Source organism: Aphelocoma coerulescens, chromosome 12 (genome assembly GCF_041296385.1).
Source record: "Aphelocoma coerulescens isolate FSJ_1873_10779 chromosome 12, UR_Acoe_1.0, whole genome shotgun sequence".
Classification (NCBI taxonomy): domain Eukaryota; kingdom Metazoa; phylum Chordata; class Aves; order Passeriformes; family Corvidae; genus Aphelocoma; species Aphelocoma coerulescens.
Window position 1 is genome coordinate 5,833,972 of NC_091026.1, and position 27,846 is coordinate 5,861,817.

The window sequence follows — 27,846 nt, forward strand, 5'->3', positions numbered from 1 at the left end:
ATTTTGTTTGTATAGATTAAATTGCTATGAAAGCACAACTCTGTTGCTTTTGAGTGAGGAATATGCAGTACCAATTAACTGAAGCAATTTTGAAAGCTGAAGGGAAAATAATAGTTCAGTGTCTTGAATTCTAAATATTTGCTTTAAACATGCAGAATGCTATTTTCCTGTCATAATAGGTAGTCAGAATAGTGATGCTTGTGGGACTATAGAGAAACATCGTAGTAGAGAAGTGTTACTTTGTACAATAGAAAAAAAATCTGGCTTTTTTCGAAAGTTAAGTGTTTTACTCTTCTGTTATGTTGGCCTACTAAGGGCATTGGTGCTCTGCAGAAACACTTCTGGTTACTAAGCCATGGGTTTAAAATAGAAAATCAGCCCTTGGCTAAGGACATAACATCCAAACTGCTTCTTAGCCTACAAATAATTCCCCCAATAAAGGAGAAGATCTCAGGCCTGGAAAGAGTTCAGCCTAAAGGCAGATTGGGTACTGGGAGGCACTGGGAGCCGACAGATCTCACAGTCCTGCTCATACAGCGCTAGAACTGTGGTTTGATGTCATGTTTTTGTAATGAAAAAACAAATTTTTTGGGACCTCTTGTGGTTCTCTGTACCCTAAAAGCACTGGCAGAGCTTGAGGAAAGGCCAGGGCAGATTTCTACCACCACAACAGTTGTTATCTCTAGTGGAAGGTGTTTGGAGGTCTGCCATGGCTGCCCTTCTCACATTAACCCACCTGGCTGGAGTCTTGGTTCTTTGTAGGTGTTGAGTGCAGTTACAGAAGCTGATTTTTTTGCAGGATGTAAAGATTTAATGTAAAAAACCAAAAGGGAAACAATCTCCCACCTAACCTTCTCCCAGTAATGAAAAATAGAATTCATGCTCAGAGGTGGTGGGGCTTTACTTAATTAAAAAATTATTTCGAGAACAAATATTAATAGTTGTAGGAAAGGTTTTATTACTGTCAGCATGTGCAGTGGGGAACACTGAGCTTATCTGTGTCTGAGTAAGTTGTTCCTGTACAGATGTGGGTGAAATGGTTAAACTTGCTAATAGTGCAGGAAGTAGAAAGTGATTTTACTGTCTCAGTTGTGTAAGAGCCAGCACCAGAGCATGATCAGTGATAGAGCTGTAAGGGTAAAACCATACCCTACTTTATTGACTCCCTAAAAGAGTCTCAATACTTTCCTGTTAAAGATCCCCGTGCAAAAGTGATCCAGGGCGCAGTTTTGCTTTGGACATTAGGTTTATATCATCTTTAGAAAACACGTATTTTGTTATGCTGGGAAACAAATGCCCACTCTTTTTTTTCCCCCTCCCTCCCCCTAGAGGATTCAGAGTCAGTTTTGTGTCCATAACAACATTTTACCTTTTAAAGTTATAAATAGTGCCCCAGCGGACTCTCCGGGAAGCGTTTTTCTAGGGAGCAGGCTTCCCCGCGTCCCGCTGCCGCAGCTGCCGGCCCCCGTCAGCCCAGCCCGGTGAATGCTGCACGCCCGAGTCATCGCCAGGAATAAACCTCCCGACAACAACAGCCTCCCTCAACCTGAATCATCCCGGGCGCTGCTTTGGGAAGATGACCCGGCTCATGACTTCACTCCGATGTTCTATATAAGTCCAAGAAAACAACAGGCGCTCGCAGAGCTCACGGGCTGGATTTAATCAAAGCCGGGAACGACCTGGGAGGGATTTCAGCGAGGAAGCACCGCAGTTATGTCACAGGTACGGGGACATCTGTGCGCTGCCTGCCCTCGGAGCAGCGCCTGGCAAACCTGGTACTGGTTTGGATGCTTTGCTTGGAAAAGCTTATTAGCGAGTTCCTCTCGTTAACCAGTGAATTCAGCTTTTCTGCTCTGTGACTTGTGTGATTAAAATATTTTTAACAAGTACATTCTTAGGAAAGGTTATTTGGTGAAGAAGGAAAGCAGCTGCGCTCTACATAGTTAATAAATTTAGCTTTCAAATGTTCTGATTTACCTTAAATATTTTTATTTGTGTAGAAAGGGAAAAATCATTTCCCCTGTTCTGCTTTGGGATGTTTCACAGAAGGAGGAATCTCTGCCTTTCCAGCACACTTTCTCAGACAGTGATTTTGAAATTCTGTTTTGGAAAGAGGTGGCTGTTCTGAAATGTCACTGTGTAAAGCTTAATGTATTAACATGCAGGATAAAAGAGTGTGACTGAAAATTATAACTGTTAGGATATGATATTTGAGACTGACATTTTGTATAAAATGAATACTTTTATGTTAATTTTATAATTAATGGTTTGTCTTTAATGTGTGCCCCAATAATCAGTGCTTCAAAGTGCTCTTAAAATTAGCTCAGAAATGTTGAGGTTTCAGATAAATGTTATATTTTCAATACAAGCTGCATGTGCCTGGCAGAGCTCTCCTCAGCATGAGTTTTATGGGATGGGTGGGCTAGAGAGTAGGAGCACAGGCAGAGTAGGAGAGCACAATTCTTCAGCCACAGAGTGTAACTCAGTTCAGCTGATTTTCTTTACTCCAAGGAAAATAGGACTTAAAACCCAGTCGTAAGTCTTGTAAAGTAGCACTTTTTGACTTGTGACAGGAGGAGATAAAGCACAGGCTGCATGCCTGTGCCAGCTGGGAATGGCTCCTGGCAAACCCTGCTCACAAATTTTGGGAGCAATTAGCAGTGGTGGGGCTGTGACAGTGGCAGCTGCTGGCCAGGGCTCACCATAACCTCTGTGCACCAGCTTTGCTCTTCAGCTGGGGCCAGCTAATCCACAGCAACTGGCCTGCTGGAAAATCCTCCTGTGATCAAAGTATGAGATGGTTTATTTTAAAATGACTGGGTGACATTCAAGAGCTCTGCTCAGCCTGGCTATAACTTTGTGCATCCTCAAGTACCACCTTTCCTCACCCTGTCCCCAAGAATTCCCTTGTCCCAGTGGGAAGAAGCCTCACAGTTACTGTCTGTTGCCAATAATGGGCAGAGATTATGCAGATTTCATATTTCTGTTAATAAAGCAAGGGGCTTTTTCCCTTTCTGGGTTGGTTGCCTGTGGAGCATGCCGTGGGTATGAGGGACTGTTCCCATCACATGCCAGTTGTCGTTACAGAAGGACAGGTGACACCCTGGCTGTGGGGACATTTGGTTCACCAGCTGAACAACCATGCACAAGCTGTTGTGAATTTTGAAGGGTTTGCTGCCACCCTCTCCTTTTGCTTGCTTTGGCTACTCATGAGTGTTTTCCCCGGAGATCTCATAAATGGTTTTTTCCCACAATACATGCAAGTGGGATTGACAGTGAGCTATTCTGAGCGTTCCCAGGAATTTGCAGCAGGCAGAAAACATGCCGAAGGCTGCAGTGGAGCCAGCCCACCCGACTAAGAGCCAGCCATGCATGTGCTGTCTCTGCAAGCTCCCTGGGACTCGCTGCTCCAGCCATTTGTAGACCTTAAGGGATTTGTTTCCCTCCACATCTGTTTTTAGCCTGAAGTGCCTGAGTGGGCTCCACCACTGCCAGAACCCAAATATCAGAAGCCCTGTGTATGTAGTGATGGTCAGAGAAGTTTCTTGTTGATGTTTCAGTATGTAAATCCATTTTGTTGGAGTCAGAGTGTGGGAATCTTCTGTTTTTCCTAATCGTACCCCTGTGCCCTGCGTCGTGCCATGAGGGCTGCCTGGTGGGACATTGGAAATCTGACCATGAAATAATAAACTGAAGGGGGAATGCTTATGGTGTTGGCTGCTGCAGACTGAGGTTGTGTCTGACTGTGGAGTGCTAATTTAAAGATAGGGATAGGCTAATATGAAGCAATGTTATCCCTATTTCCTTGTAGTGGGATAAACTGTAAACAGATTAGTACTTGGCTGTTGCAGTGCACCACCTGATGATGCATCTGTTTCTGTATTAGATTTCCTTCTCCTTCTTTGGGTTCCAAGTCCAGTGCTTCAGATGTGTTCAGTAGAGAGCCCTGTTGAGTGCTCAGATACTTTTGTTCCTCAAATTTAAGATTGATAACTATGGGTCAAGTGTTTATTTCAACTAAAGCAAGTCCAGATTCGGAATCTCTCTGACCAGTTTCCCAAAGAAGTAGTAAGTAGATGGAGGCAAAAGTCCAACTTAGTAATGAAGTGATTTTTCCTTTCCAAATATTGGACATATCCTTGAATTATCTGCAGAATGAGCAGGCAGGGCTGAACAAAGAAAATCTAAGACTAAAATAATTCTTCATTAAATTAAGTAGTCTGTTGTTCTTTCAAAGGCTGTACAATAAGACAATTTCAGAACAGTAAGAATGATAACAGATTTTGGGAAGGGCAGTGAAATTGTGATTATGTGAAGATCTGAAGTAGCTGAGTGTAATCTCAGAACTGAAATAGGTGAAAAAGTTGTGTTAGCAACTTGTACGTTATAGCCTTTGGGTTGAGGCAGCTTTGTTCCCTGTGCTTCAAACACAAAATACTGATACGTGGGTCTGTTTCTTAGCCAGCCCCTGTGAAAAAGAAGCGTCCTCCAGTGAAGGAAGAAGACCTCAAAGGAGCCAGAGGAAACCTTGCCAAAAACCAGGAAATTAAATCCAAAACCTACCAAGTGATGAGGCAGTGTGGTAAGTCTCCTTGATTGGAAACAATTAAGCAGAGTAAAATAATGACTTAATTGCCTTTTTCAAGTGAAAGAGTCACCTCTGGAACAGCAGCCTGCTGCTCATCTGATGGACAGATGAAGTATTTATGAAATGTGTATTTAAGTATTTCAGCAGCACTAGTTTCACTCCCCAAATTTTGGTGGTACTTCACTGATTGTCTCTCCTGGTTTTCTTTTCCAAGAACAAATGGGCTGTGCAGCACCTTCCATATTCAGCCGGGCTCGGACAGGAGGTGAAACAGTCTTTGAGAAACCAAAGGATGAGCCAGCCAAGAGCGTCTTTGGCTGACAGTGGAGCTGGATGTGTCTCACCCAAATGATTGTTGTAACATTTTTCAAAATTTCTGTTCCTTACACTAAAGTCACTGTAGACTCAAGGAGCTAATTTCCACTGTAAGTCCTTAAGTAGGAAATATACTCATATCAAAGAGTAAAATTTCCATGTTCATTTTTATTACATGCTTGCTTTGTCTGTATTGGACAATGTTTGCTATAATGGTTTAATAAAAAAAGGTTGTTGGACTCAGCTTGGCACACTGTGGTGATTCATTTCAGTTTGGGCTCAGATTAATTCCATGGGCGCTTTTACACTACCAGCGATGATTTTGTCTGTCAAATGCAAACTCAAACACCCTGATGACGGTCTCAGTGCAATTTCTTCACACCACGCCCTCACCAGGAGGGAGCTGAGGAGGAGCTGATCGAAGAGGCAGCATAGAAACCTAGAGATTTCACCCGAATTTGTGTTGCCTACAGTGGCACCTCAGGGTGGCGGCATGGCACAGGGTGGCGGCTCTCCCCTCACGGTTTCCCGCTCACGGCTCTCCTCTCACGGTTTCCCGCTCACGGTTTCTCCCTCATGGCTCCCCCCTTCACAGTTCCCCCTCACATCTCTCCCCTCACATCCCTCAGGGCAGCAATGCCATGATTTCCCTTCATGCAGCTCAGCTGGGAGGGCAGAGGCCCGACTCTCAGAGTGCCCCAGCACCGAGGGAGGGATTTCAGCTCGCTCCCCAGTGGTTTTTTTTCCTGCTGTCCCACTGGATCGAGTGAGAAGTTGGGTGACAGACGCAGCCACCATGTCCTGCCTGACCATGGAGATGAGAAGCCAGTGAGTGTCTCTGTACAACACCGGCACACTCTGAGGGGGAGTTGGTTTTTTTTCAATGCTGTTTACTTCTTGATTTGCTGCATCAAACATCAAACCTGTTTTCTCCCAAACCCCAGAATGTTTCCCCTCAGCTGGATATTTATGCTCAAACACAGAGAAACCTCTGTGGGCACTTGCCATGCTTTCCACACACCCTGAGTCTCTGCAGCACGTCTGGGGATGGTAAGGTAAGTGCCACCCTTTTTTAAGAAATTACTTTTATTTTACACAGGTTAGACCTGATTAAGACTTAAAAGTGATGCCGAAGTTCTCTGTGCATCATGCAATGTATCATATTTGGCTTTTGTGTCCCAAACACTTGAAAGATAAAATGTGACAGTGTCCACACAGATCCCAGAGAGGCTCTGGAGAGGAGCTCACATAAGGCAGCAACAAATCCTTTGGCTCTAAGGCGACAGCTTCCTTATAGATATTGCTGGTGCATTGCCTTGCCCTGCTTTTTTCACTTTAAAAGATTATTATTTGCAGCCCAGACCCTGCCTTCTCGCTTTAGTGGGCACAATTTCTCCATGGAGCACAGATTCCTCAGAGGTATGTTGGCAGAGCATTTTCCCAAGAAAGATCCTTCCAGAGCATGAAAAAAATAATGGTGGAAAAAATTCCTGCCCTGATAATGTTGGAGCTGCCTTTGCATTGGGTTTGACAAACCCTCCTTAATTAACCTGCGATGAGAAGTTGGCAGGAGGTTGTTCAATAGTCATAAAAATGGTGGAGAGGGACAAGTGGGGCAAAATGTTGTTGTTGCTTTTTTTTGTGCAATACAAGGGCCAGACCTGCAGGTTTGCAGGTGGAGTAGAAAGGACGGGGGGTGCTGTATTTCAGACCCTGCTTTGGATATGTTGATGCTGATTTAGCAAAGCACAGAAACCTCTGTGTCCCACACAGATTCTACAGGGAAGCCAAGTAAGGTATCTGCCAGAAACGTGGGATTTGGCAAACAGCTCTATTTCCAGGATGTTGTCAAGTTCAATTACTTGTGCTGCTTCCAAGTGCGATGATAAGGACTGGGGATCTTTTTTAGTTTTCCTGTCTTTTAATGTGGACTTCATCTAAAAAATGTGAGGGGCCGAGCTGACAATGCAGCCTAAATTTGTGCAGTGAAAGTAGCTCTTTAACATCCATGTGATTTTACATGTAGGCATTAGAAAACTGATGACAGATCCACTTAATTAAAGCTAAAGCTTTGGCTCTTACAACTCTTAGGCCACTAAGTGTCTAATCTTGTGTATTTTAAGGGATTAAAGCATTACACGAGTTGTACAAGTTAATTGAATTTATAGCAGTTTAATTTTTTGTCTTTAAAAATATATATATTTACATGTCCTGCTATAAAGGATGTGGTATTTGCAAGTGGTATAAACAGTCTGCCTGGGAGGAATAAAGTTTATTTTTTAAAAGAGTTACTTAAAGCACAAGCCTTGTAAGACCAGGCTGTGCTTAGCACATTCTTTGTAGTGAACTTGTAGATGTCTGGTGAGTAATAAATTATTGAGCTCTGCTTTAGTGTCTCCTTGCAACTCTGAGGCCACTTGCTCTCCACATGGACACTTTGTAAAATAGTCATGAAGCAAACACAGATGCTTGTATTTGCACAGGATCTTTGTGTTAATTTATGACAATGAATGGCATTACTCGCCAAGGATTATGGCTTGTCACCTCACCAAAGGAGGTGTTTCACAAGTGCTGCTCTTTACTTCTCATGGGCCAGTTGTGAAGGGAGGCACAAAGGTTGAGAAATCCACCAGCTGTAGTATCTCATGTGAATGTTGCCTGTCCTGGCAATCTCCAAATCTCTGATGTGCTTGCGATAATGTTAAGGATGTGCCCTTTCAAATTATTACTGTGGAATATGATAGAGATTCCTGCAGCTTGTTGCACCAAGTCATTTCCCTGAGAGATTTCACATGACACAGTGAAATCTAATTTTAAAAAAAACAACATAGGGATTTCTTAAGTTTATGTGTTATGAAACATTAAAATTCTAATGTTTAACAGCAAAGATCTGTTGGAAAAATAAGCATTAACCAAGTCCAAGTTTTACCTATGTTTAACAGGTAAATATTAAATTTCTGGGTCTCTTCAAAGTCTACGTGATATCCCCAAGTACAAGTTACTCATTAACTGATTCAGATAAATAGAGATTTCATTTGAAAATTTGTTTTTTCCAAAATGGAGCAGAGAGCATTGCTTGCATGGACGGTCTTTTCCTCACTCTTAGTATTAGCAGAAACTATTGATCAGAAGGTATTTGCTCTATTTTTATTATCAATATCTCATTTGCTCATTTGGTGATGTGGTGGTATCGCGGTAACTGGCCAGGTAATGCAGGTAACTCCTCTGGTAACCACCACCTGGGGAGCCTTGGGTGGATTGTGTTAAGATATCAGAGCTTTGGGTTATTTTAAGGTCTTTTTGGTTGGTTGTTTGGGCTGTTACAGTACAAATGTAGCAGGAGGCATTTGCAGATGTGTGTGATCATGCTCTTCCTCAGGGATGTAAGATATCAAATTTGAGAGATCAGTAGCTCTGCCTTGGCCACCAGATGAGGTTTGGATCTTGACACCGGACCAAGCAAGCACTCTGCAGTGCCAGGAGGTTTCTGACGAGTGTTTAATAATATGTATGGAATGAAGGAGTGAAGTAGAAAGTTATTTGCACTGTCTGGAGGAGCAAACTGTGTTCTGTACCATCACGGGGTACGTGTGACAGGTGGCATTGTAAAAACATCAATATTAGAGAAGAAGAGGAAGCTTTAAGTTGGAAGGTTTCTCTGTCCATCGTGCCTATTCAGAAAAGTGTGAAGTGGAACTGAAATGCAGGTGGGTGTTGGGAGGCAGGACGAGGCCTTGTGGCTGCTGCAGAGGCAGCCAAGACCTCTGCAGGAAGCCATGGATGGGGGTGTATGGGCCCACAGTGCCTTTGCTTTTGGGTACATGCCTGGGGCTGGTCCTCTCTGCTTCTTTCACCAGGGGGACAGCAATGCTTCTCCCCATGCTTTATCCCACTGACCCCTGGTTTGTGCTGGCCACAGCCTAAAATGCTGCTGGGGCTGGACGAGTGCAGGAGATGCAGGTCCTCCTCCCTGCAGCATCCCTTGGGCACTTGGCAGTGGAGTAGATTTTGCAGTGGGTAAATTTTGCACAGGACAAGCTCCTCCTGTGTTGGGAGGATCCTCAGGGGGCACCAATGACCATCACTTGCCTACACTGCCCCACTGAGCCACAGCCTGGGGCTCGGTGCTCCTTATGACAAAACCTCACTCTGAATGTGCCATGGGCAGGTTTGAGTATGGCAGGTCAGCAAACTTCTGAATTTCAGCCAGTGTCCTAACTGAGAAGAGGCCACTGGATGCTATTAATTAGCAAGCAAAGTACAGGAGATTAATTATCAAAATAGCTAAAGATCAATTAGCCATTCAAGAGACTTGGAGGCTGAAAAATTAAAACAGAAGTGCAGTGATATGCTCTGATGCTGAGCTTTTTTACTATAATCAGCTGTTGGACTGTTGTGTGTCTGGTGATGCCCAGATCAACCTTTCCTAGTGCCACTGCTGAAACATGGTTAGGATCTTTAGAGAGACACCCTAAATGCAAAAGGAGGTGTTCATGTAGGCAGGTGCTCCAGGCAGTTCTCAGTCCAGCCATGCTCTGGGGTGTTCTCAGGCAGCTCCAGAATGGTGCCCTCCTCCTTTGGGCATCAGGGGCCCTGGAAGAACCAGACCAGGAGAAACATGAGTGCTCAAAGGGCATCTCTGCTTGTGCAACCAAGTGAGGGCTTGGGAGGCCCATGCTGGATTTCAAATCTGCTAAACATCCTGTGAGACTCAAGGTACCAAACTGAAAAACAGGCAGCAAAGTCAGCAGCTGGGACAGCAAATAAACAGTCACACAAAAAACAGGGCCCTTCCCTGGGTCGGGCTTAAAGAGGCTTCTGATCTTCCTGAGGTAAATCTTGGGCAATGCACCGGGGTGATGCAGCAGCTGCTTCACTGTACCCCAAGGAGAGAAAAAGGTTCAACAGAAGCTTCTGTGGAACAGCAAAATGCAGATGGAGCTGCAGGTTTTGCATGGGGCAGTGGTTGTGCCTGCAGAGAAGGGAATAAGCAGACTGGTCCAGAACAATCCCCTCCCCAGTTCCAGCCAGGCTAATAGTTCATTCCTTCATCCAACTTTTCCAATAGCATCATCCAGGTAAGGACTACTTGGGATCAAAACTTGAGTGTTTCTGTTTCAGTCTGTTTATCTTTTTCCAGCCTGAAATCTACAGCCTCCACGTGGACTGCAAGGTCACATCACGATTTGCTCATACTGTCATCACCAGCCGGATTGTCAACCAAGCCAATGAGTCCCGAGAGGCCACCTTTGAAGTGGAGTTACCCAAGACAGCCTTTATCACCAACTTCTCCATGTAGGATCAGTCCTTACCTGTGTGTGAAGAAGGGGGGGTTTATCTTTCTGCTCAGGAGCTGGTGGGCAAAGTGCACAAAGAGGGTCCTCTGCAAAAATGCTCTGTGGGGCAAAGTAGTAGGCAGCCAAATAGAAAAGAGGTGCCAAGGGCCAGGCTGCCTGCTGCACAGGGTGGGTGACAGATGTGCTCAGTGGTGATATTTCTCCTGCTCCAGCCTCCTCAAGACTCTGCAAGGACAAGGTGTTGTGGTGGTGGCTGCTGGCATCCCCCTAGGTGGGGAGGGATTTGGGAGCCAAACCGTGTCCCTTGCTCTTGCCCAGAGAGCCACAAAAAAACTTCTGTTGAGTTTCTTTCCCTAGTGCATTCCTTCTAATATTAATTAATTTTTATGGAAACCAAACAGGTCCATTGATGGTGAAGTATACCCAGGAATAATAAAGGAGAAAGCTGCTGCTCAAAATGAGTATGACACGGCAGTCTCACAAGGGCAGAGCGCTGGTCTCGTCAAGTACGTTGCCATTCTGAGTAAGGCTGCTCCAACAACCCTGCTTGGCTTCCTGTTCAGCTGGGGGCAGGTTAAACCCTGGAGACAGCTACATCTTGGTGGGGACAAATGTGAAAATCAGTCTTGGGTTCTTGGTGGGAGGGACAGTGAGTGTATCTATTTTTTTTCACATATATACAATTTATATGTGGTCCTGCAATGGGCTCCAGTGGGAAGCGTCCCTGCTCAGCATTACCCTGGGACTTGCTGTCATAGAATCACTGAATCACAGAATGTTCTCTGAAGGGTTCTACAAGGATCATCAAGTCCAACTCTTAAGTGAATGGTCCATAGAGGGATTGAACCCACAACCATGGTGTTACTAGCACCATGCTCTGACCAATTGAGCTAATCTCAGGGTCAAGAGTCCTTAAAGATCATCTAGTTCCAACCCCCCTGCCGTGGGCAGGGACACATTTCAGGTTGCTCAGAGCTCCATCCAGCCTGGCTCCCTGTCATGTGAGAGCATCTTGCCACTATGGGATGATGCTCAGTGCTGAGTCTGCTTCCTCACAAGCACAGAGCACCATGGCACTTGAGCAGAGATCACAGTTTCAGGGTATATTTAATCTGTGTTTCACAGGTATTTAGTCTGAGGCATGCAGGTTCTCAGCTTGAACCCATGACACACTAATAAATACATGTGATGTACATAATAGCACCTGCAATGTAAAAAATCTTCTCTGTGATGAACAAACAATATTTACTACTACTCTTTTTTTTATTTATCCCCTGTGGCCCCTTGGCCTTTATTTTGCACACTTCACAAACTCTGGCCACCACAAGGAAGCCTCCCCTGCAGGAGTTAAATCCCTGTTCTTGCCCCCCAGAATTACAGACAGAAAGCTGGAGCAGTTCCATGTGTCTGTCAGCATTGCGGCCGCCAGCAAAGTCACTTTTGAGCTGACCTATGAGGAGCTGCTGAAGCGGCAGCTGGGCAAGTACGAGCTGCTCATTAAGGTCCGGCCCAAGCAGCTGGTTAAGCACTTCCAGGTGAGCTGGGCAGGGAGCAGTGCCGTGGTTTTTGGGTACAGCCATGTTCCCTCTGAGATGCTGATGCTGACTTTTTCTCTGCTGTCAGATTGATGTGCACATCTTCGAGCCCCAGGGCATCCGCTTCTTGGAGACAGACAGCACATTCATGACAAATGAGTTAACTGAGGCACTCACCAAAGTGCAGAATGAAACCAAGGTAAAGCAGCAGCTGCCAGAGGTTACTGCCAGTGGCAGCTCTAGGTTATCTTGCTTTAAATCTTTTTTTCTTGTTTCTTTGCAGGCTCATATTTTATTTAAGCCAACTCTAGATCAACAAAAGAAAAATTCTGAACTCGATGAAACACTCCTCAATGGTGATTTTGTTGTGCGTTATGATGTAAAGAGAGAAACCACTGCAGGTGATATACAGGTAAAAAAGAAATAGAAACGAAAATGCTTTCAGATCACAGGTAAGTCTGAATGTGAAGTGCAATCAGCAAAACAGCAACATTTGCTTTGAAATACCAAGAATGACAGGAAAAGCTCTTTCCATTAATCCAGGGTCAGCAGGAACTGAGGCTGATACTCAGTAAATCCCCAGAGATACCAGGTATATTGCAAAAATGGATCACTCAGGAAAAACAATTAATCTTTCAAATTTTATTCTAATACCAAATCTATATTGGTATTTCATAGATGTCTCTTTACACTCTGTTTTAATTATTATTTTGGCTCCTCTGAAGTGTATTTGTGCCTTCTTGTAAATGAAGTTTAGAGGAATGTGATTTATATAACTTAAAATGATGCTTGGTCTCTTTTTGGTTTTTGTGATAACTGAGGCACAATTAAATACAGCAGGAACTTAACAAATATTTATGAACCAATGCACATTCTAGGGAATAAAATACAGTATTTTCCATATAATTTCACTAATGAAGTATACACGGGTGTGCTAAAAGGTGGCGGCCACAGTCATTCAGCAGAGTTGTGCTCACAGGTCATGATTAAGAGGTAATGTGATATACTCTGATAATATGCATACATCATACATATAGCACTGAGGTGTCTAATATATATGTATGTATGCATGCTGCTCTCTTGTAATTTTCTCTCTACAGACAGTCTTGCTTCCAGCTAGGAAATACATTTTACTTTCTTTAATTTAAATTCTTTGATTTGGGCTTATCAAGAAGAGCAGAATGCTGAGCATGCTCCCCACCTCTTGCTGTGCCAGAATGTTAAGATTTATTCTTTATTTCTTTAGATGTACTTTTATAGGTGTTTTCACATTCTGTATTTCAGATTGTCAATGGGTATTTTGTCCACTACTTTGCACCCCAAGAAATGCCAGTGTTTCCCAAAAACATCATCTTTGTTATAGACCGAAGTGGCTCCATGGCAGGCAGAAAAATTGAGCAGGTAACTTCATGACCTCTGTTAGCAGCAGGCACACACACCCCAGCCTTCTGAGGAAGCAACTGGGAATTTCTCATTGGAAACACACACTGGTTTTGTACACAGCAAAACGTTCATACTTACAGAAATGCTTGAAAATACATATTCAGAGATTGAAGTTATTAAAGAGTAACACTTGTCTGACACAGCTATTTTCATGGGTACTAAGCATTGAGGCACAGAGTGCTTTCTGTATCTTTGCAGAACTTTGTGTTTATTTTTTTTCTTTAATGAAGCTTAAAGAGTTAATTGGTCTGTTATCTGTTTTATGTTTTATATTTATCTGTTTTATGTTTATTGATGACTGTGTATGTAGCTCTGCTTGAGAGCAGACAAGCCCCCTACAGCCCTCATAGGCTGGTTTTTCATGTCTGCAAGTTAAGCAAATCAGCTATTTGTGATGGTCTCAACCTAAAACATACCCTTAGGGTTTAATAAAGGCATTGAGCTGCATCTGGAACAGAGCTGTAGAGAACTCCCTCATTACACTGCAATTTCAATCCCAGTTCTGGCAAAGAAGTTGGAATAACCAAAGTGATTGTTTGCTCCTTGGAACAGACAATGGATGCCCTGTTGAAGATTTTGCAGGACCTCCGTCCAGAAGATCATTTCAACTTTATCACCTTCAACAACAAAGTGATGGAGTGGAAGAGCTCTTTGCTGCCAGCCACTGAGGAGAACGTGGCCAGTGCTGCAGCACTGGTGCAGACTCTCACTGCCAGGGGAGGTACACATGCTTGTAGCCACAAATATGCACCCAGTGAAATGAATTGCTTAGAAAACAATTCTTTTTAATAGTTATATAGTGCCCCAGAGCTACCATCAGTGCTTACAAAGCAAGTCAATTTTTAAGACTTAGAAGTGATGAGTGGGAAAGAAAGCTTGTGAGTGGAGAGACTGGTGACTACATTATGAGCTAGATATAGATATATCATATACATAAGAGATGCTTACATCATATATTAACCATACATGCCACAAAGTTTTGTTTCCAATTTTTATGACAGAGATAATTGGAAGATTCCTTGATAGCACATTTTTTTTCTGCAGAAAAATGGCAATTCACTCAATATTTGACAGCAATTTGCTTATTTTTCTTTTTATATCAAGTGTCCCCTTGAAAAAAAGAAACAAAACAAAACACATCCAAAGTTATACTCCCTTGTAAGCCATGCTATGGAAATAAAACAGTCAAAATAGACATGTGGCATTTCAGTGTGCTTGGTGTTGTTTAGTTCTCAGCACATCTCAAGGGCTCTGTCTCTCTTTAATGTTATATTCTGAGTATTAACAGAAGTTTCCTTACCCCAGGCACTAACACCAATAAACCCATCCATGCTCAGCTCTTTTCTCTGACTTCTTAGATAAGGCAGGGAAGCTTTTCTTAAGTATAGGTTAACAGATGACAGTGTGTTTATTTAAGCACTTTTTAATGGCTCTAGACATGTTTGTATTTCCCATGACATATGTGTGGAAAATGCTCCCAAAAGAATACTCCGGCACTGCCATTGCAATATAATACCCTGTAATTAAGTCAAGTAGGCTAAGTCCCTAAATCCTCCTCTCTCGGAAGGATTACTTCCTGCAGGAAACTTTAAACAAGTCTGCAGGGCCTCTGCAGATGAAGGGCAGCAATCTCTGCAGATGATTATCCTGTTTAGGTGAGCGATGCCTGCTCTCTCATTACAGGCACAGACATCAGTGGTGCCCTGCTGGCTGCCGTGGGCGTGCTGGAGAAAGCCGAGGGGCTGCCGGAGCGCAGCGTCTCCATGATTGTTTTGCTGACAGATGGCCAGCCCACTTCTGGTGAGTGAATGCTACGCTCAGTCCGCCCTCCCCTGGGGATTTTTATCTTTTGCACTTGCATCCCAATATTGATAGACCTCGCCTGTGTTTCAGAAGAGCTTTGGAATATGCAGGATGAGCTACAGCTGGATCTGGGGAGGGGGATTATGAGAGGGCTCTGCTGAGTGAGGGCTGTAGGGGGTGATGGCAGAGCCTGCCTGCCTGTGACTGCGCATCCTTTAGCTGGCAGTTGTTTTGCTGCATACCGTTGGCTTCCCAGCTTATAAACTCGAGGGAATTGGAGATACTCCAGGCACAGCTCAATTAGAAAAGTAAAATACCTAGAGACAAAACATGGACCTTTTGCAGATAACTGTGTACAGTCCTATTTGAGAGATACTGCTTGTGCTTCTTCACCATCTGTGCCTCAAACTTGGGATATTTTCAATGTGCTTCTTGTTCTGTATTCTTTTCCATGTCTTAATTAGTGATCAGCTGTGACAGCACAAACCAAAGGATTGAGATTGAAATATCAGGTGAAATAAGCAACAACTCCCAGTGCAATAGCACAAACTTCCTTGTCCTGAACAGGGGTTTGTCTTTAGTTTTGTGTGGCACCAGCATCCTCCAAGGCCAGCAATATTAATTCTTCTGTAAGCCCTCTAAATAAGATCAGTCTGCTTTTTAGATTGTGTGAGCCATTCTGCTCTGGGGTTTGTTGATTTTGTTTGGGTTTTTTAATAAAATTCATCTCACAGTGCTGCCTCCCCAGCACAGCCACAGTGAGTCTCCAGTACTCCCCACATCCAGCAGTTAGAAATCAGTCCAGGGTGGGGTGTCAGGCATTATTGCATACACTGTCTTCCTTAGCAAAGCAGCTGAGGGGGAAACATCTGAGCTGCTCCCATGGTATTGCTACAGGCAGTGACAGTTTCTGCCTGGAAATGCTGATGGAGAAGCTCTTCATTCATACATGGCCATCAGCAGCTCTTCAAATGGGATAAGATGATGGTGTGAAAATCTTTTCCCTCTGTCACACAAAGGAGCAGGGAGAGCAGCATGGCTGAGTTCATTGGCAGTTTGTTGGAATTGCACCATTAACCAATCCATTCTTCTCTGAATTGACACACATAATTTTTATGGATGGTACTTGTCTTTTGAATGCTCGATGAAGTGTATCCATCCCTCGTGTTGTTAGCTTGTAGTGTGTATCCCTTCTGTACTAAAAACCTCCTCTGGCCCTGTAATCCTCTAAAATATTTTGCATTTAGCCATGACAACATCACTAGAATGTAGTAAAAGTCATTAGGGGGAGAATCATGTTTTGGCACTCCATATGCAGAATGATGCTTTTATCTCCAATTCAATTACCAGCATTCTATCCCATATCTTTTTAGTATTTTTTTCTGAATTATTTTTAAAAACTTCGGGCAGTATTTTCTACTAACCTGCTGTGGTCTTTTTGCACTTGATAAGACCCACACCCACAGCAGCATGTTTTTGTTTCATTTACAGGTGAGAGAAATGTGGAAGTAATTCAAGAAAACGTTCAGAAAGCAATCAACGGGAAATATGCTCTTTTCTGCCTTGGCTTTGGGTTTGATGTCAGTTATAAATTCCTGGAGAAAATGGCCCTGAGCAATGGGGGAATAGCACGGCGTATCTATGAAAATGCTGATGCAGCCCTGCAGCTCCAGGTCAGGAGGAAGGAATGTGCCAGAAAAAACCATCTATCAGCTACAGCTGATACAATCCTAGCAGCAAAATCAGAGATTTTCTGAGATGCAATGTTGGGTTTGAGTTTACCTGTTAATTTATGGGCGGGAGGAAGGCAATTTTGGGCTATCTGAGGGTTTGTACCCTCCGTGTATCCATGACTCAAAGTCCTCAAATCAGCCACATTCAGACAAACTGGGAATTTTCTGTACGGTAGAAAGAGAAATTGTCCAGGGGAAGTGGACAATTTCTAAGTTTTCAGTAGACTTGCACTACTAAAGAAGAAGCTTTTTAAGGGGGTTTTAGACATTCCACATCTTGCTTTGCACAATTTTGCTGTCATTTGTGTGTGTTCTCTGTCTCACTGCTTCTCTTTAGGGCTTTTATCAAGAAGTGGCTACCCCAATATTAATGCAAATTGAAATGCAGTATCCAGAAAATTCCATTCAAGGGTTAACCAAGAACGATTTCAAGCTGTTTTTTGAAGGATCTGAAATTATAGTGTCTGGAAAAATTAGCAATGAGCTGGATCTTTTGCCAGTAGAAATTAAAGCTCAGTCAGTAAGTGTTTAGTTTACTAATTGTGAAAAACATCTCTCCCTTCTGTCTTTCGTGGTACAATAGGAGGCTTCAAGAAGTGTTTTGTGTTTAGTATAGGTTCATTAGAACAGCTCACTGGAATGCCCCCATTTGGGCATGCAGCTGTTTTCCCATTGTTTTAACTCTCAAATAATTTGCTAAAATTACCCTCTCTTGAATTTGAATACAGAAGAAAAACCTTGAAGAATATCCACAAATAAGCAAACAGCAATTTTAATTCTACAAAACCCGTAATATTTTGTCCTTTTAAGCACTTCTAGGTTTGTATTGTTACAATGAAGTAGGAAATCTCAATTATTCATCTCAAAAATGTTGAAATAGAACAATTTAATTACCTCCTTTTTTCATCATTGTTTCAAGTCCAGAAATATATATCTAAAATACATGCTTTTTAGATTGCTTGGAGTTGCAATTGAAGGACAATTGATACTGAAAGATGTTCTCTTGAGTCTAATAATGTGACTGTAAACAAAGTCTGGAGCTGTTTTTTGATGGTCAGTTTTCTCCCACTTCAGCATACAAGTGACTTGACTCTTAAGGAAGAAGCAAATGTCAAAGAGAAGGAGCAAGTATTCCAAAATCAAAGATACGTCTTTGGAAATTTCATAGAGAGACTGTGGGCTTACTTAACCATTCAGCAGCTTCTGGAAAAAGCGTAAGCTATTTTAATGCCTCACATAACAAACTTCTAACTTCTCAAAACACAAACTCCTTATTCACAAATTATATGGTCAGAAAACTCAAAGAAACAGAAATATTTCTCCAGACAGTATCAAAAACATAAGATACTGGGAGAATACTATATTACTATATGATGAACATGAAGTGCCTTTCAGTTTATGATAGCACTACAACATTCCATTTCAGGAATAGGAAAACGTAATGTAAAACATTCTTCATGGCATTACTGTGAAATAGATTTCAATTGTATGGATTGTGTTGAGCTGTTCTTGCACACCCAGAAATACTGTCTGTCGATAAGGAAACGGCAATAGCTAGGGAATAGAACAATATGTATGTCCGTAAGATAATTCATAGATCATGTAGCTGTTATTTTTATGTATTTAAACCATACATAGGCTCCAGTCTTGCAAAGAAGTAAGCATTTCCATAATTTCAGCCACATGAACATCTGAGTTATCCCCTTAAGACTACTGACCCTTCAATACTAAAAAATATCTGTGAAGATACAGCTAATATACAAAGGCATCTGAAGGTGGCTTGTTCATAGTCTCTACACGTTATTTCTTCATCATTAACACAGACTTTAGTATTTCAGTGGAAGAAGAGGACCAGAAGGCCCTGGAGGCCCAAGCTTTGGATCTATCCCTGCGGTACAGCTTTGTCACACCCCTCACTTCCATGGTGGTCACCAAACCCTCTGACCAGCAGCAGAAGGAGCTGGCAAACAAACCCACCGAGGCTGGTAAAAACAGCCCCCCTGAAACACTCTGCTCTTCCTGATTAATTGTTGTTGACTTCCACTTAGGTTCATTTGATAGTGATGTAATGAGGCAAACGGGAGGCAGGAGTTCAGGGATTGGCTTCCTTTCAAAATAAAATATGCAGGATTTTTTTGAAAAGTGAAGTGATGAAACGGGCACTACTATTGAAATGGAAAATAATTTGTTTAAATATTAACTAAAAGTAGTTTAACAATTGTTACTATTACATTCCTGACAATGCAAAAGGGTTCCACACTTTTCTCTGTAGCATTTAAGTGGAAAAACAAATGCGGGGGGGAAGGCATGGCCTCAGTCAGAGTTTTGCACGTGGATAGAAGGATATACCCATCCTTTAACACAAAACACCTGAAGCCCTTGCACCATGCTTGCTTGTTTACATGGGTAAAGTAATTCAGTGTTGACTTTATGATACTAATCTGCCCCTCTTCCTCTTGACAGATAATGAGAAGCCCAGCCGTTTTCCAGCACGAGGTAAATGTTTTCTTCTTTTCCAGTGGGATATTTTCATAGTCTCTAATTAAAAAAACAAACTAACTAACTAACCAACCAACCAAACAAAAGAGTTCATGGTGGCTGTTCTATAGAGGGAAGTCTCTGAGATTTGAAAAAATGTGTGAAGTAAATTATAAGCAATGCCTACCACAGTCTGTGCAGGTTTTGGGTGGGTAACAGGGTCAAAGGGAGAAAATCTTCCATTCAGAAAGTCTCAAAGGTCAAAATTATCTATGCTCTCGAGGAAAAGTAGTTCTTCAAGCCAGTGGTGTTAATAATGCTTTCTGCTTCTTTCTACCACATGTGTAGCATCTTTCAAAAAATTCAGCTCAAGAATGCCTTCTGAGGATGATTTCAGTATTTTTTTCCTCTCTGGAAACAGCATTTATTTAATAATAATTTTATAGATGAAGAACCTTGGGTTTTGCTCTAGTTATGTCACAGAAATATATTGAGGGAACCACAATGCTGCCCTGTTTTTGGACATTGCCTCTTTCAAAGTGGTGCTGGGGAGTTTAATGGAAGAAAACTCCCTGACCAGAAACACTCCTGTAAGGTATGTGATGCAATTGTGAGTAAAACACAGATACTCTCTTTTCTTTCTCCAGGTACTTATAGAATGATGAATGGGTCACCTGCTGGTAAGTACTCCTCCTCTGTTTCTATTCAGAATAATTCTATGAAGTTAATTTCATATGTTCATTGGTTTTAATAAATGCATTTGGATTGGAGATGCCCACTTGATACCCAATTTAGCTTTTATTATACATATTTCTGTCCACAGATATTTTCTAATGAACTATAAACTTTTGAAAACAATCTTGGTCCCTTTTCAGTAATAAAAACATATTATACCTCATGAAAATAAATGTGAAAGATTTGGAAAAGTATGTATTAGTAAGCTGAAAGAAATGGATGTAAAAACAAAATAGTTCACCAGTCCTGGGGTATCCAGAAAATGCAGTGGGCAACAAGCAGGACAAATTCCCTGTTTCAAAGGGTGGGGAGGGAGGTGCAAGACATAAACCCAAAGCAACAAAACATTGGGAAAACCCCTTTCTTCAGGTCGAAGGCGCTCTGATCTCAAAACTGGCAGCAACAGGAAGATGTCTTCAACAGGTAACTGTGCACAGTGGGGTGAGAGGAGCTGGGCTCGGTGTGCTGCATTCAACACTGCACAGTGACCCTTGTAAACACAGCTCTGAACCCTCCCACAGCTCCAGCTGAGCATGGCCCCGTGGCATGGTCCATCCTGAGAGAAACAGGCACTGCATGTTGTGCTTTTTTTCCCATTGGGACATCTTGTCTTAGGCAAAGCTCTTCATGGGAGTCAGTGAAGAGCTCTGCTAAAAAGGCTTCTGTCCAGAATTTGTCCTGGTTAATCAGCTGACTTAGAGAAAAATGTTTCATTAAACTCTTCTTACTAATTTTATCTATTTCAGTCTCCAGGTTCAGAGACATCATAAGACCACAACCTCTCGGTAAGTGATACACATCCTAGTCCCATTTCAATTATTAATGTAACTGCAATGTACACTTTTTCATGCAACAATGTTTTCTCTGACTGCATCAACTCTGTGAAAATATTTTACCTCTTCTTGCAAATCTTGGCTAGTTCTTTCCATTTAAGTAAAAATTATCCCCATGTTCCATGAGAAAACTTCTCTGACTTGAGGATATAAGAAATGCAGTACAACAGATCTTCAAGCATTTTAAGGGCTCATTGTCCTTAGTAAACTCTATATTTAAAAATCTGTTGGTTTCATTCATATCGAGGTGCTGTGTCTGGGTGTGCTTTTCAACAATTATTACTTGTTTTTAATTGTTCTATCCTATACAAGCTGTAACTGATGTTTTAGGTATAAACCTATAAATCATTTTTGCTGTGCCTATCCAGGGCACAGGCTAGATTTTTTTTGTTGCTGATATATTTCTTCTGTCTTTTCAGTTGATGAACATCCACAACTTCTCTTGCAATTACCCAGACAAAATGAAAGAATCTGCTTAAATATTGATAAAACAACACAAAGCTCTGTCCACCTGCTGTCAGATCCAGAGCAAGGTGAGTGAGCCATGTTACCCCAACACTAAGACAAGGAGAGTCACTCGGTCTGTGAGTGCAGTTGGTGTCTTTGGGAATAACCCCCTCTCATGAACAGCCATCTCATACCTGCTGCCTTGCACTGACCAGAAAGGCTGTGGTAAATTCTGCCTTTCTGTTAGACAATATTAATGGTGCAACAGCTGGGGGCACTTCTCACAGGTCTGGCTGAGGGTCACCTTCTCCTCCTGGTGTCACATCCTTGGTCCTTAGGGTTTTCTCCTACCCAGCCCTTGGGGCTTTGGAGGATGCAAACAGGCTCTAGTGACCCCACCACAGTCCTGGGGCATGTGGAGCTGAAATCCAGGGTACTGTGCCCCACAAAACTAGATTTGAGACCCTGAAGTTGTTTCAGTAACAAAACTGAAGCAGGTTTATTAAGATCACTTGTACCTTAAGAGAAGAATCACCTGACACATTTGTATTAAAGGGCTTACTGTGACGGGGAAACTTGGAAATGGAGTAAATCACTTTGTGCAGTTTGATATTAACTATGTGAATCCCCCCGTGCAAATCCATGTCTACACTCATGTGATCCTTGTAAGCCACAATAACAAGAACAACTGGCTGTCATGGATGAAGTCAGCCTCCTCCACCATCCAGGGGTAAGAAACACCTCCCTGTCCTTTCCTAAACTTGAAGATGTGTCAGATCTTTGTTCATTCAGGCCTCTGCTTCCCCATTTTCCTGAAGTAAGTGCTTCCAAATGTCCTTATCCAGCAAGTATATCAGTGTGAGTAGCAGCAGGGTATCTTCATAATCCCCCATTTCAAATATGGAGAATGAAGTAGGTTTGATGCCTGTGTAAAGAGAACCAGAACAACTGCACCACCAGCCTGCTGTTCATGTATTTATGTTCCAAAGGAAAGGACCCACAGCCATGCAGAGCAGCCCTGGTGCCACCAGCAGCCACTTTGTGTTCCTCCAGGGCAAAGCAAGCGCTGCCAAGTGATGGCTTTGACATTTACTGTCCCTTTTATACAGCACTTGGCTCCACACAGGCTGGGGTTTTCTTTCTCCTCAGTTTTAGCAATAACTCCCATCTGGGCAGCTGACATTTTTTATGGGCAGGCATAAAGTGTTGGAATAGCTGCCTGTAACTAAATGCCTCCTGTAGGAGAAGGGATACTTTAAAATCAGACTTTATTTGTTAGAGTAATTAGAGCAGGATCCTTCACTAGCACAAGGAAGATCTGAGTGTAGCTGGCTCCCCCAGCCTTTTTATTTTGCTGGAATAAGTCTCCACAAGGATCCAGTGCTGGCCTGGGGCAGACAGGACACACATCGCTGCTTCCCCACACGCAGTTCTAGACAATAACAAGTCCTACAACAACTGCTTTCAATTATTCTTGTAATCCAAACAGAGCCAAGAACTTGCTGTATTTATGTCCCAGTATAACTTGCCAAGCAGAATGATCCTCCTGCTTCAATCCAGTACCCGAGCCCTTGCACCAGCACTCAAGGGGTGGCTTTGTCGAACCTGTCTGCAGGAGTAAAATGACAGTGACATTTACGTTCTGCAAGCCCACCTGAGACAACAATAACATTAATGGTTCAGAAGAAAGACAAGGTCTGAAAAAACTTGTAAAATATCCAAGAAAAAAGTATTTGACTTGTTCATAAAACAGATTGAATTATTTTATTAGTCTACCTTTTTTCTCATTAAAATGGTGAGAAAATTTTTTTTTCCCATCCAAGCATTTCTTGTCATTATAGATAATAAGGTGTATTCATCAGCAAAAAATTCTCCCCCGGTATATTTGCAAGACCTGTTGTGCAGCACAGAGAGAGAAGATATTCTACTCAGTATTTTCTAGCTTAAAAATAACTACAGGAAAAATGCAATTGCAAAGAGATAAAAGGCAAAAATGAAATTATTTTGATTAATTAATGTCAGTTAAATATATATTCTTTCTTCACGTTCTTCTTGGAAATAATTTCATAATTTACTTCCTAGGCTGAGAGTGTCGGTTGAAGAGGAAAGGAGCGTTACAGCATCACTGCCTGATACGGTCACAGTAAAAATTTCCTTGGTCAGGTTTCCAGATGATTTCCTTGGGCTCTATTTCTTGAACACTGACCGTTTTTCGGACAAAGTCAGTGGAGTTCTGGGTGTGTATCATTATGGATGTGTACAGCAAATAACAGTCTTGTAACTCAGCTCCTGGAGAGAGAGTGTAGTTGGGGGTTGTTTCAGGGAGTTCTTGAGAAACTTTGCATTTAATTAAGTCTTTTTGGACACTTAACTTTTACTCCCCAACAATCCCGAAGAGGGGAGGTCTCACCCTGGAAACATAACACACATAACACAATGCTTTTCCACTCACCAGTGGCACAACCCTAAGTAGCCCATTATGGGTTTAGAAGATGTAAAAGTAAGACACAAATAATAGTTGGGCTTAACCCCAACAGTGCTGTGGAATGACATGATTGCTGCAGCAAATTCATTTGATGTCAAAAAATAGACTATAAATAATGGACATAAAATTGTAAACAATCATGGTTAGAAAATGAAAGCCAGCTGCTCCTGAATGTGTTGGCTCCAAAAATCCTGGTGGGACCTAAGTTGAAGTTGTTTTGGAAACTTTGCAAATGGAGAGGCTGCGTATTCTAAAATCCACAAGAAAGAAATAATTGTGAAAACTCATCAGAGCAAGGCTGAACCTTGCCATGGAGGGTGTTAAAGATTACAGGAGATCACAGCTGAAACAGGGATTTTCTAAACTTAATAATGGAGCATCCAAACGTGGTCTTTGGTTTGTTTTCTGAGATAAAGAGCTGCTCTCCTGGTGTTAGAGCTGCCATTTGGGGTAAATAAACAGCAACACTCAGCTGGTTTGTATTTTTAATTAATTTGTGTGTCTGTTGCTTAGGTCAATTTTATTCAAAAGCACAATTTGGGGATAACTCCAACAACAATCAGAGAGCTGTGGAAAGACTCCTAAGAGTGTCTGGATCTGAGCACAGAGTTTCCAGGTAACAGACATGGAGGATGTGTGTGCTTTGAGATGTACTTTATCAGCAAATGCCAGAGATCAAAAGAAATGAAACTGAGGGAGTGTTTGTAAGAACACACTTCATTGGTGTTAGTAACTTGCACTTTAGCTTTTCCCTAACAGGCTGAATTTGTTGTTTAAGTGATGCTACAGGGCTCAAGGCTCCTATTTCATTGGGGGGAAATAATTATACCCTGGGGCTCCAGCTTGCATGGTTTTCCTGGACAGGGAGGGTGTTTCCTCAGTTGGATTTACCACGAGAAAAAATTTCTATCCTTCAATTGCTTTTAGCACATGTCTGTGATGTGGAAAAAAAGGCATGAGTATGCAGATCCTGAGAGTGCTGAGGTGCACCTCTGCCCACACAGGCCTCCGAATCCTGGTGCCATCTGCACGTCAGGGCAATTCTGGCCCTGCCCTTTGATTGTGTTATCACAAATTCTCTTGTTTTGATTTCATTTCAGATTGTACAAGAAAGATTACAGGCTCGAGTCAGCCAGTGATCCTGTTTCCTGCTGGTCAATAGATCTAACTCCCTAGAAAAAAAATTTCTGTGAAGAAAACTATGCAAATGAAGCTGTTCCAAATATTTTTGGTACTTTCATCAAGAAAACCACACAGTTAAAGCCTTACTATCACTCTATACATAAATGTCACAAATATTTTACCTTGAAATAATTATACTTTCAAGATGCGACTGTGCTTGCTTGTTTGCTATTTGAAAATGGTTTCTAATCTGCAATGTGGTTTTGTTGTTGAAGATTCATATGAATGAACTAAATAAAATCGACATTATCAGCTCACAATTTGATATGGACACATGGACTTAGGTTTCCAAATAAAAATTAGTAGTGGCATCATCCAAGCCAAAAAATAGATTTCTAAAACTCTGTCCAGTTATATATGATGGTGTTCTTGAGCCACACATTTTGTGAAAATGCCATGAAGTTTAGGCAGTATTAGTTTACCACGTCTCTCATTTTCTATTTCATTGCTGTATCACGGTTCTCTTGGAGGTTGTTCTGTGAGGCCATTCAAAGCATGAAAGCAGCAGTGAACAGGGCTGTGTCTGTGATGCAAACCCACACCAGCTGTGGTGTGGTTCATTGTTGCAAAAGCCTCTGAGGCTCCCTTTTGAAAACATCTGCAGAACAGCCATTGACTGGTTGCAAAACCTCTGGTTGCAAAAGACAGCATTTCAACCCCAAAAGTTAGCAGCTTTTTTTGGCACCATTTCATACATTTTGCAAACATTGGAAGATGTTTTACAAATAATTAACAGCTCAAACCCAACCTGCTGTGCTCGGATGTAACACTGGAGACTAAACACACACAGAGGCCTCTGCCCAAGGAATCCAAGCTGTACTTTCAGTCCTCCGCTTTTTGTCAGTTTTAATTCCAAAAGATTTTGTTTTACAATTTCAGTTCCTTTGTATCTTTGAACCCATAAATATGCCAGGATTGTAGGCAGTTTAACAGAAGTTGCTTTCTATCCTGCCAATAATATAACTGGAAAAACCTTATTATTTTAAAGCAATATACTCAAAGAGAAACAATTTCTTGCCAAAGTCAATAAGCTAAAACAAACTGTGTAATTAGAAGCCTGTTTTTTAAAAGAAATGTGCAGACATGATGCCAAGATATGTTTGTGTGAACTGCTGGTACTTTCAAGGTGCCGATTTTGCTGGACAAATTACATTACAAACAATGTTGAATTTGGAAACTGGAAGCACCAGATTGCTCACTTCACTGCATCAAAAACAGGCTTCTCAATCTGATTGTTTCCATTATAGATGAACTCAGGATTTGAATCACAAGCTGTTGATCTTGGGTTATATCAGCAGACTTAACTGCAAATTAAACATTCCCTGCTTTCAGTTATGGGGTGTCTATGTGCCCCTCCTGCCCTGCTGCCAGCTGCAGGGATAGAAACAGTGCTGGTCAGGGAGCAGTGGCTCATGGCTGGGGCAGCTTTCACCTGGGACCCTCTGCTTTAAGTGAGGGTCAAGCAGGTACAACCATGCTTGAGAGCTGCACTCAAACTGCAGTGCCTCAGGTTCCCCAAGAAGCTGCTGCCCTGCTAAAGCAGTTCTCCCTTGCTGCAGAGAAGCTCTGCACCAGGGAATTTATTAAGGCCCAATAGAAACTCTTCACATTGTTCAAAGATTTTATCTGCCTTTATCTGAATAGATAAGTTGTGCTGACAGAGATTTCTGTGCTTTCTGCAGCAGCCCAAAGTCGCTGGCGTGCCTGGCTACTGCAACTCCAAAATCTACGCAGTGCTGCTTCTCCTCTGCACCTGTGCTTTCCATTCTGTAAGCAGGAGCCATGCCACTCTTCTTCACTTGAATTGTGTCTTAATTTGTTGTTTAGTGACTCACCTCCGGTGCTTTCCAAGCCACAAAGTGAGTTCTGGTGGGTTTCTGATTTCCTCTGTTCCTTTCCCTTGCTCCCAAGCTGAAGGCAGATGCAGTAATGAATATTTGGCATTCTGCAATTTCTAATTCCAATGCAAAATAGTGTCAGTGTATATGTTACAGGTCTACACATATCTCACAGGATATATCCCCACACTTCTCTTTTAACCAGCACTGTAGCCATCAGCAGGAGTAGTAAATGTTTTATCTACCTGTGAGCACCTGTCTGCTGTTTTTCTCTGCCCTCCCTGTTACCTTTAGCTATATTTGCTGTTATCTCCTACCTTGCAGGAATCTTGGAACACTTATTGAGCACGAGCCATGTAAAAGCAGACCAGAGCCCCTGAGAGCAACTCGTGGCTCCCAATTCAGTCACAGACAAGACTTCTGCCAGCTCCAGAGATTTGCCTCATCCCCATAAATCAAACAGGAAAGTTCTGTCTGGCCCAGGATTGCCTTGTGCCCAAACTCTGCCAGCCAGCGTAGATCAAGGTCCACTGCTCTGCTTCATTGTGTCAATGGAGCAAGTGAGGACAGGACCAGCCCTGATGGGCAGTGCCACAGCTCCTGTTTTAGGATCCAAAATGGATCATTGCTTTATTTCATTCTATTCCATCTAATTAATTCTCTTACAATAAAAATTTAGAACCATGTAAACTTAACCTTATTCATTTCAATGTTCTGGTCTTCTCTCACTCCTTCCTGTGGCTTTCCCTGCCTCCCTCATTTTTCAGTCATTTATTACCTTCTGTAGAAATTACTGTTTTCATTTACCAATTCTGTCTGGATTTAGCAGGCAAAGATCTGCAGCCACTGTGACACCCTCTCCCCTCACCTATTTATTTTTTCTTCTACAAAACTGCTGCTTTCAGTAAAAGATTTTGCTCCTCATAAAGGCCTGTATCTCCCATAAATTTAAAGTAAGTATTTTTTTCCTCTTTGATTATTCTGATGCATTTTTCTTCACCTCTATCCCTGTTCTTTTAATTTAACCCCTCACATCTTATACCATCTGTTTCTCCCACTACAGTCCCCTTTTCTCCTGCATTCTAGTGTGTCTAGTGTGTCTGCATTCTAGTTTTCCACAAAATTACTTCCCTT

General features: G+C 42.2%; 2 protein-coding genes and 1 long non-coding RNA gene across 4 annotated transcripts; 2 read left to right on the forward strand and 1 right to left on the reverse strand.

The window, feature by feature from the left end:
• The first annotated feature begins 1,529 nt into the window (after nt 1–1,529).
• On the forward strand, nt 1,530–5,146 carry MUSTN1 (musculoskeletal, embryonic nuclear protein 1). The gene is made up of 3 exons (XM_069028038.1): nt 1,530–1,722; nt 4,462–4,582; nt 4,803–5,146. Exons 1-3 carry the CDS (start codon nt 1,714–1,716, stop codon nt 4,907–4,909), a joined length of 237 nt encoding a protein of 78 aa, XP_068884139.1. The 5' UTR covers nt 1,530–1,713; the 3' UTR covers nt 4,910–5,146.
• Nucleotides 5,147–7,938: 2,792 nt separating this feature from the next.
• Nucleotides 7,939–25,134, forward strand: LOC138117574 (inter-alpha-trypsin inhibitor heavy chain H4-like). Of its 2 annotated transcripts, XM_069028026.1 has the most exons (22): nt 7,939–8,035; nt 10,044–10,198; nt 10,602–10,706; nt 11,573–11,735; nt 11,824–11,934; nt 12,019–12,147; nt 13,020–13,136; nt 13,731–13,899; nt 14,862–14,978; nt 16,473–16,654; nt 17,052–17,234; nt 17,789–17,928; nt 18,545–18,699; nt 19,178–19,210; nt 19,840–19,872; nt 20,297–20,350; nt 20,674–20,712; nt 21,180–21,293; nt 21,763–21,937; nt 23,290–23,444; nt 24,206–24,308; nt 24,793–25,134. In XM_069028026.1, exons 1-22 carry the CDS (start codon nt 7,961–7,963, stop codon nt 24,866–24,868), a joined length of 2,583 nt encoding a protein of 860 aa, XP_068884127.1. In that variant the 5' UTR covers nt 7,939–7,960; the 3' UTR covers nt 24,869–25,134. The 2 variants fall into 2 exon arrangements, with proteins under 2 accessions (XP_068884127.1, XP_068884128.1); XM_069028027.1 differs by lacking the exon at nt 20,297–20,350.
• LOC138117582 (uncharacterized) lies at nt 22,506–27,782 on the reverse strand. The gene is made up of 2 exons (XR_011154722.1): nt 26,710–27,782; nt 22,506–22,816 (listed from the first exon to the last, which is right to left on the reverse strand). It is a non-coding gene; the product is annotated as an uncharacterized lncRNA (long non-coding RNA).
• Between the last annotated feature and the right edge of the window lie 64 nt (nt 27,783–27,846).

Bases quoted from the DNA above. Each gene is read 5' to 3' on its own strand.
- MUSTN1 (XM_069028038.1), top strand. The intron at 4,583-4,802 runs GTAAGTCTCCTT...TTCTTTTCCAAG, and splicing joins CCAAGTGATGAGGCAGTGTG to AACAAATGGGCTGTGCAGCA.
- LOC138117574 (XM_069028026.1), top strand. From the start codon at position 7,961: ATGGAGCAGAGAGCATTGCTTGCATGGACGGTCTTTTCCTCACTCTTA. The intron at 10,199-10,601 runs GTAGGATCAGTC...GAAACCAAACAG, and splicing joins TTTATCACCAACTTCTCCAT to GTCCATTGATGGTGAAGTAT. The intron at 11,935-12,018 runs GTAAAGCAGCAG...GTTTCTTTGCAG, and splicing joins AAGTGCAGAATGAAACCAAG to GCTCATATTTTATTTAAGCC.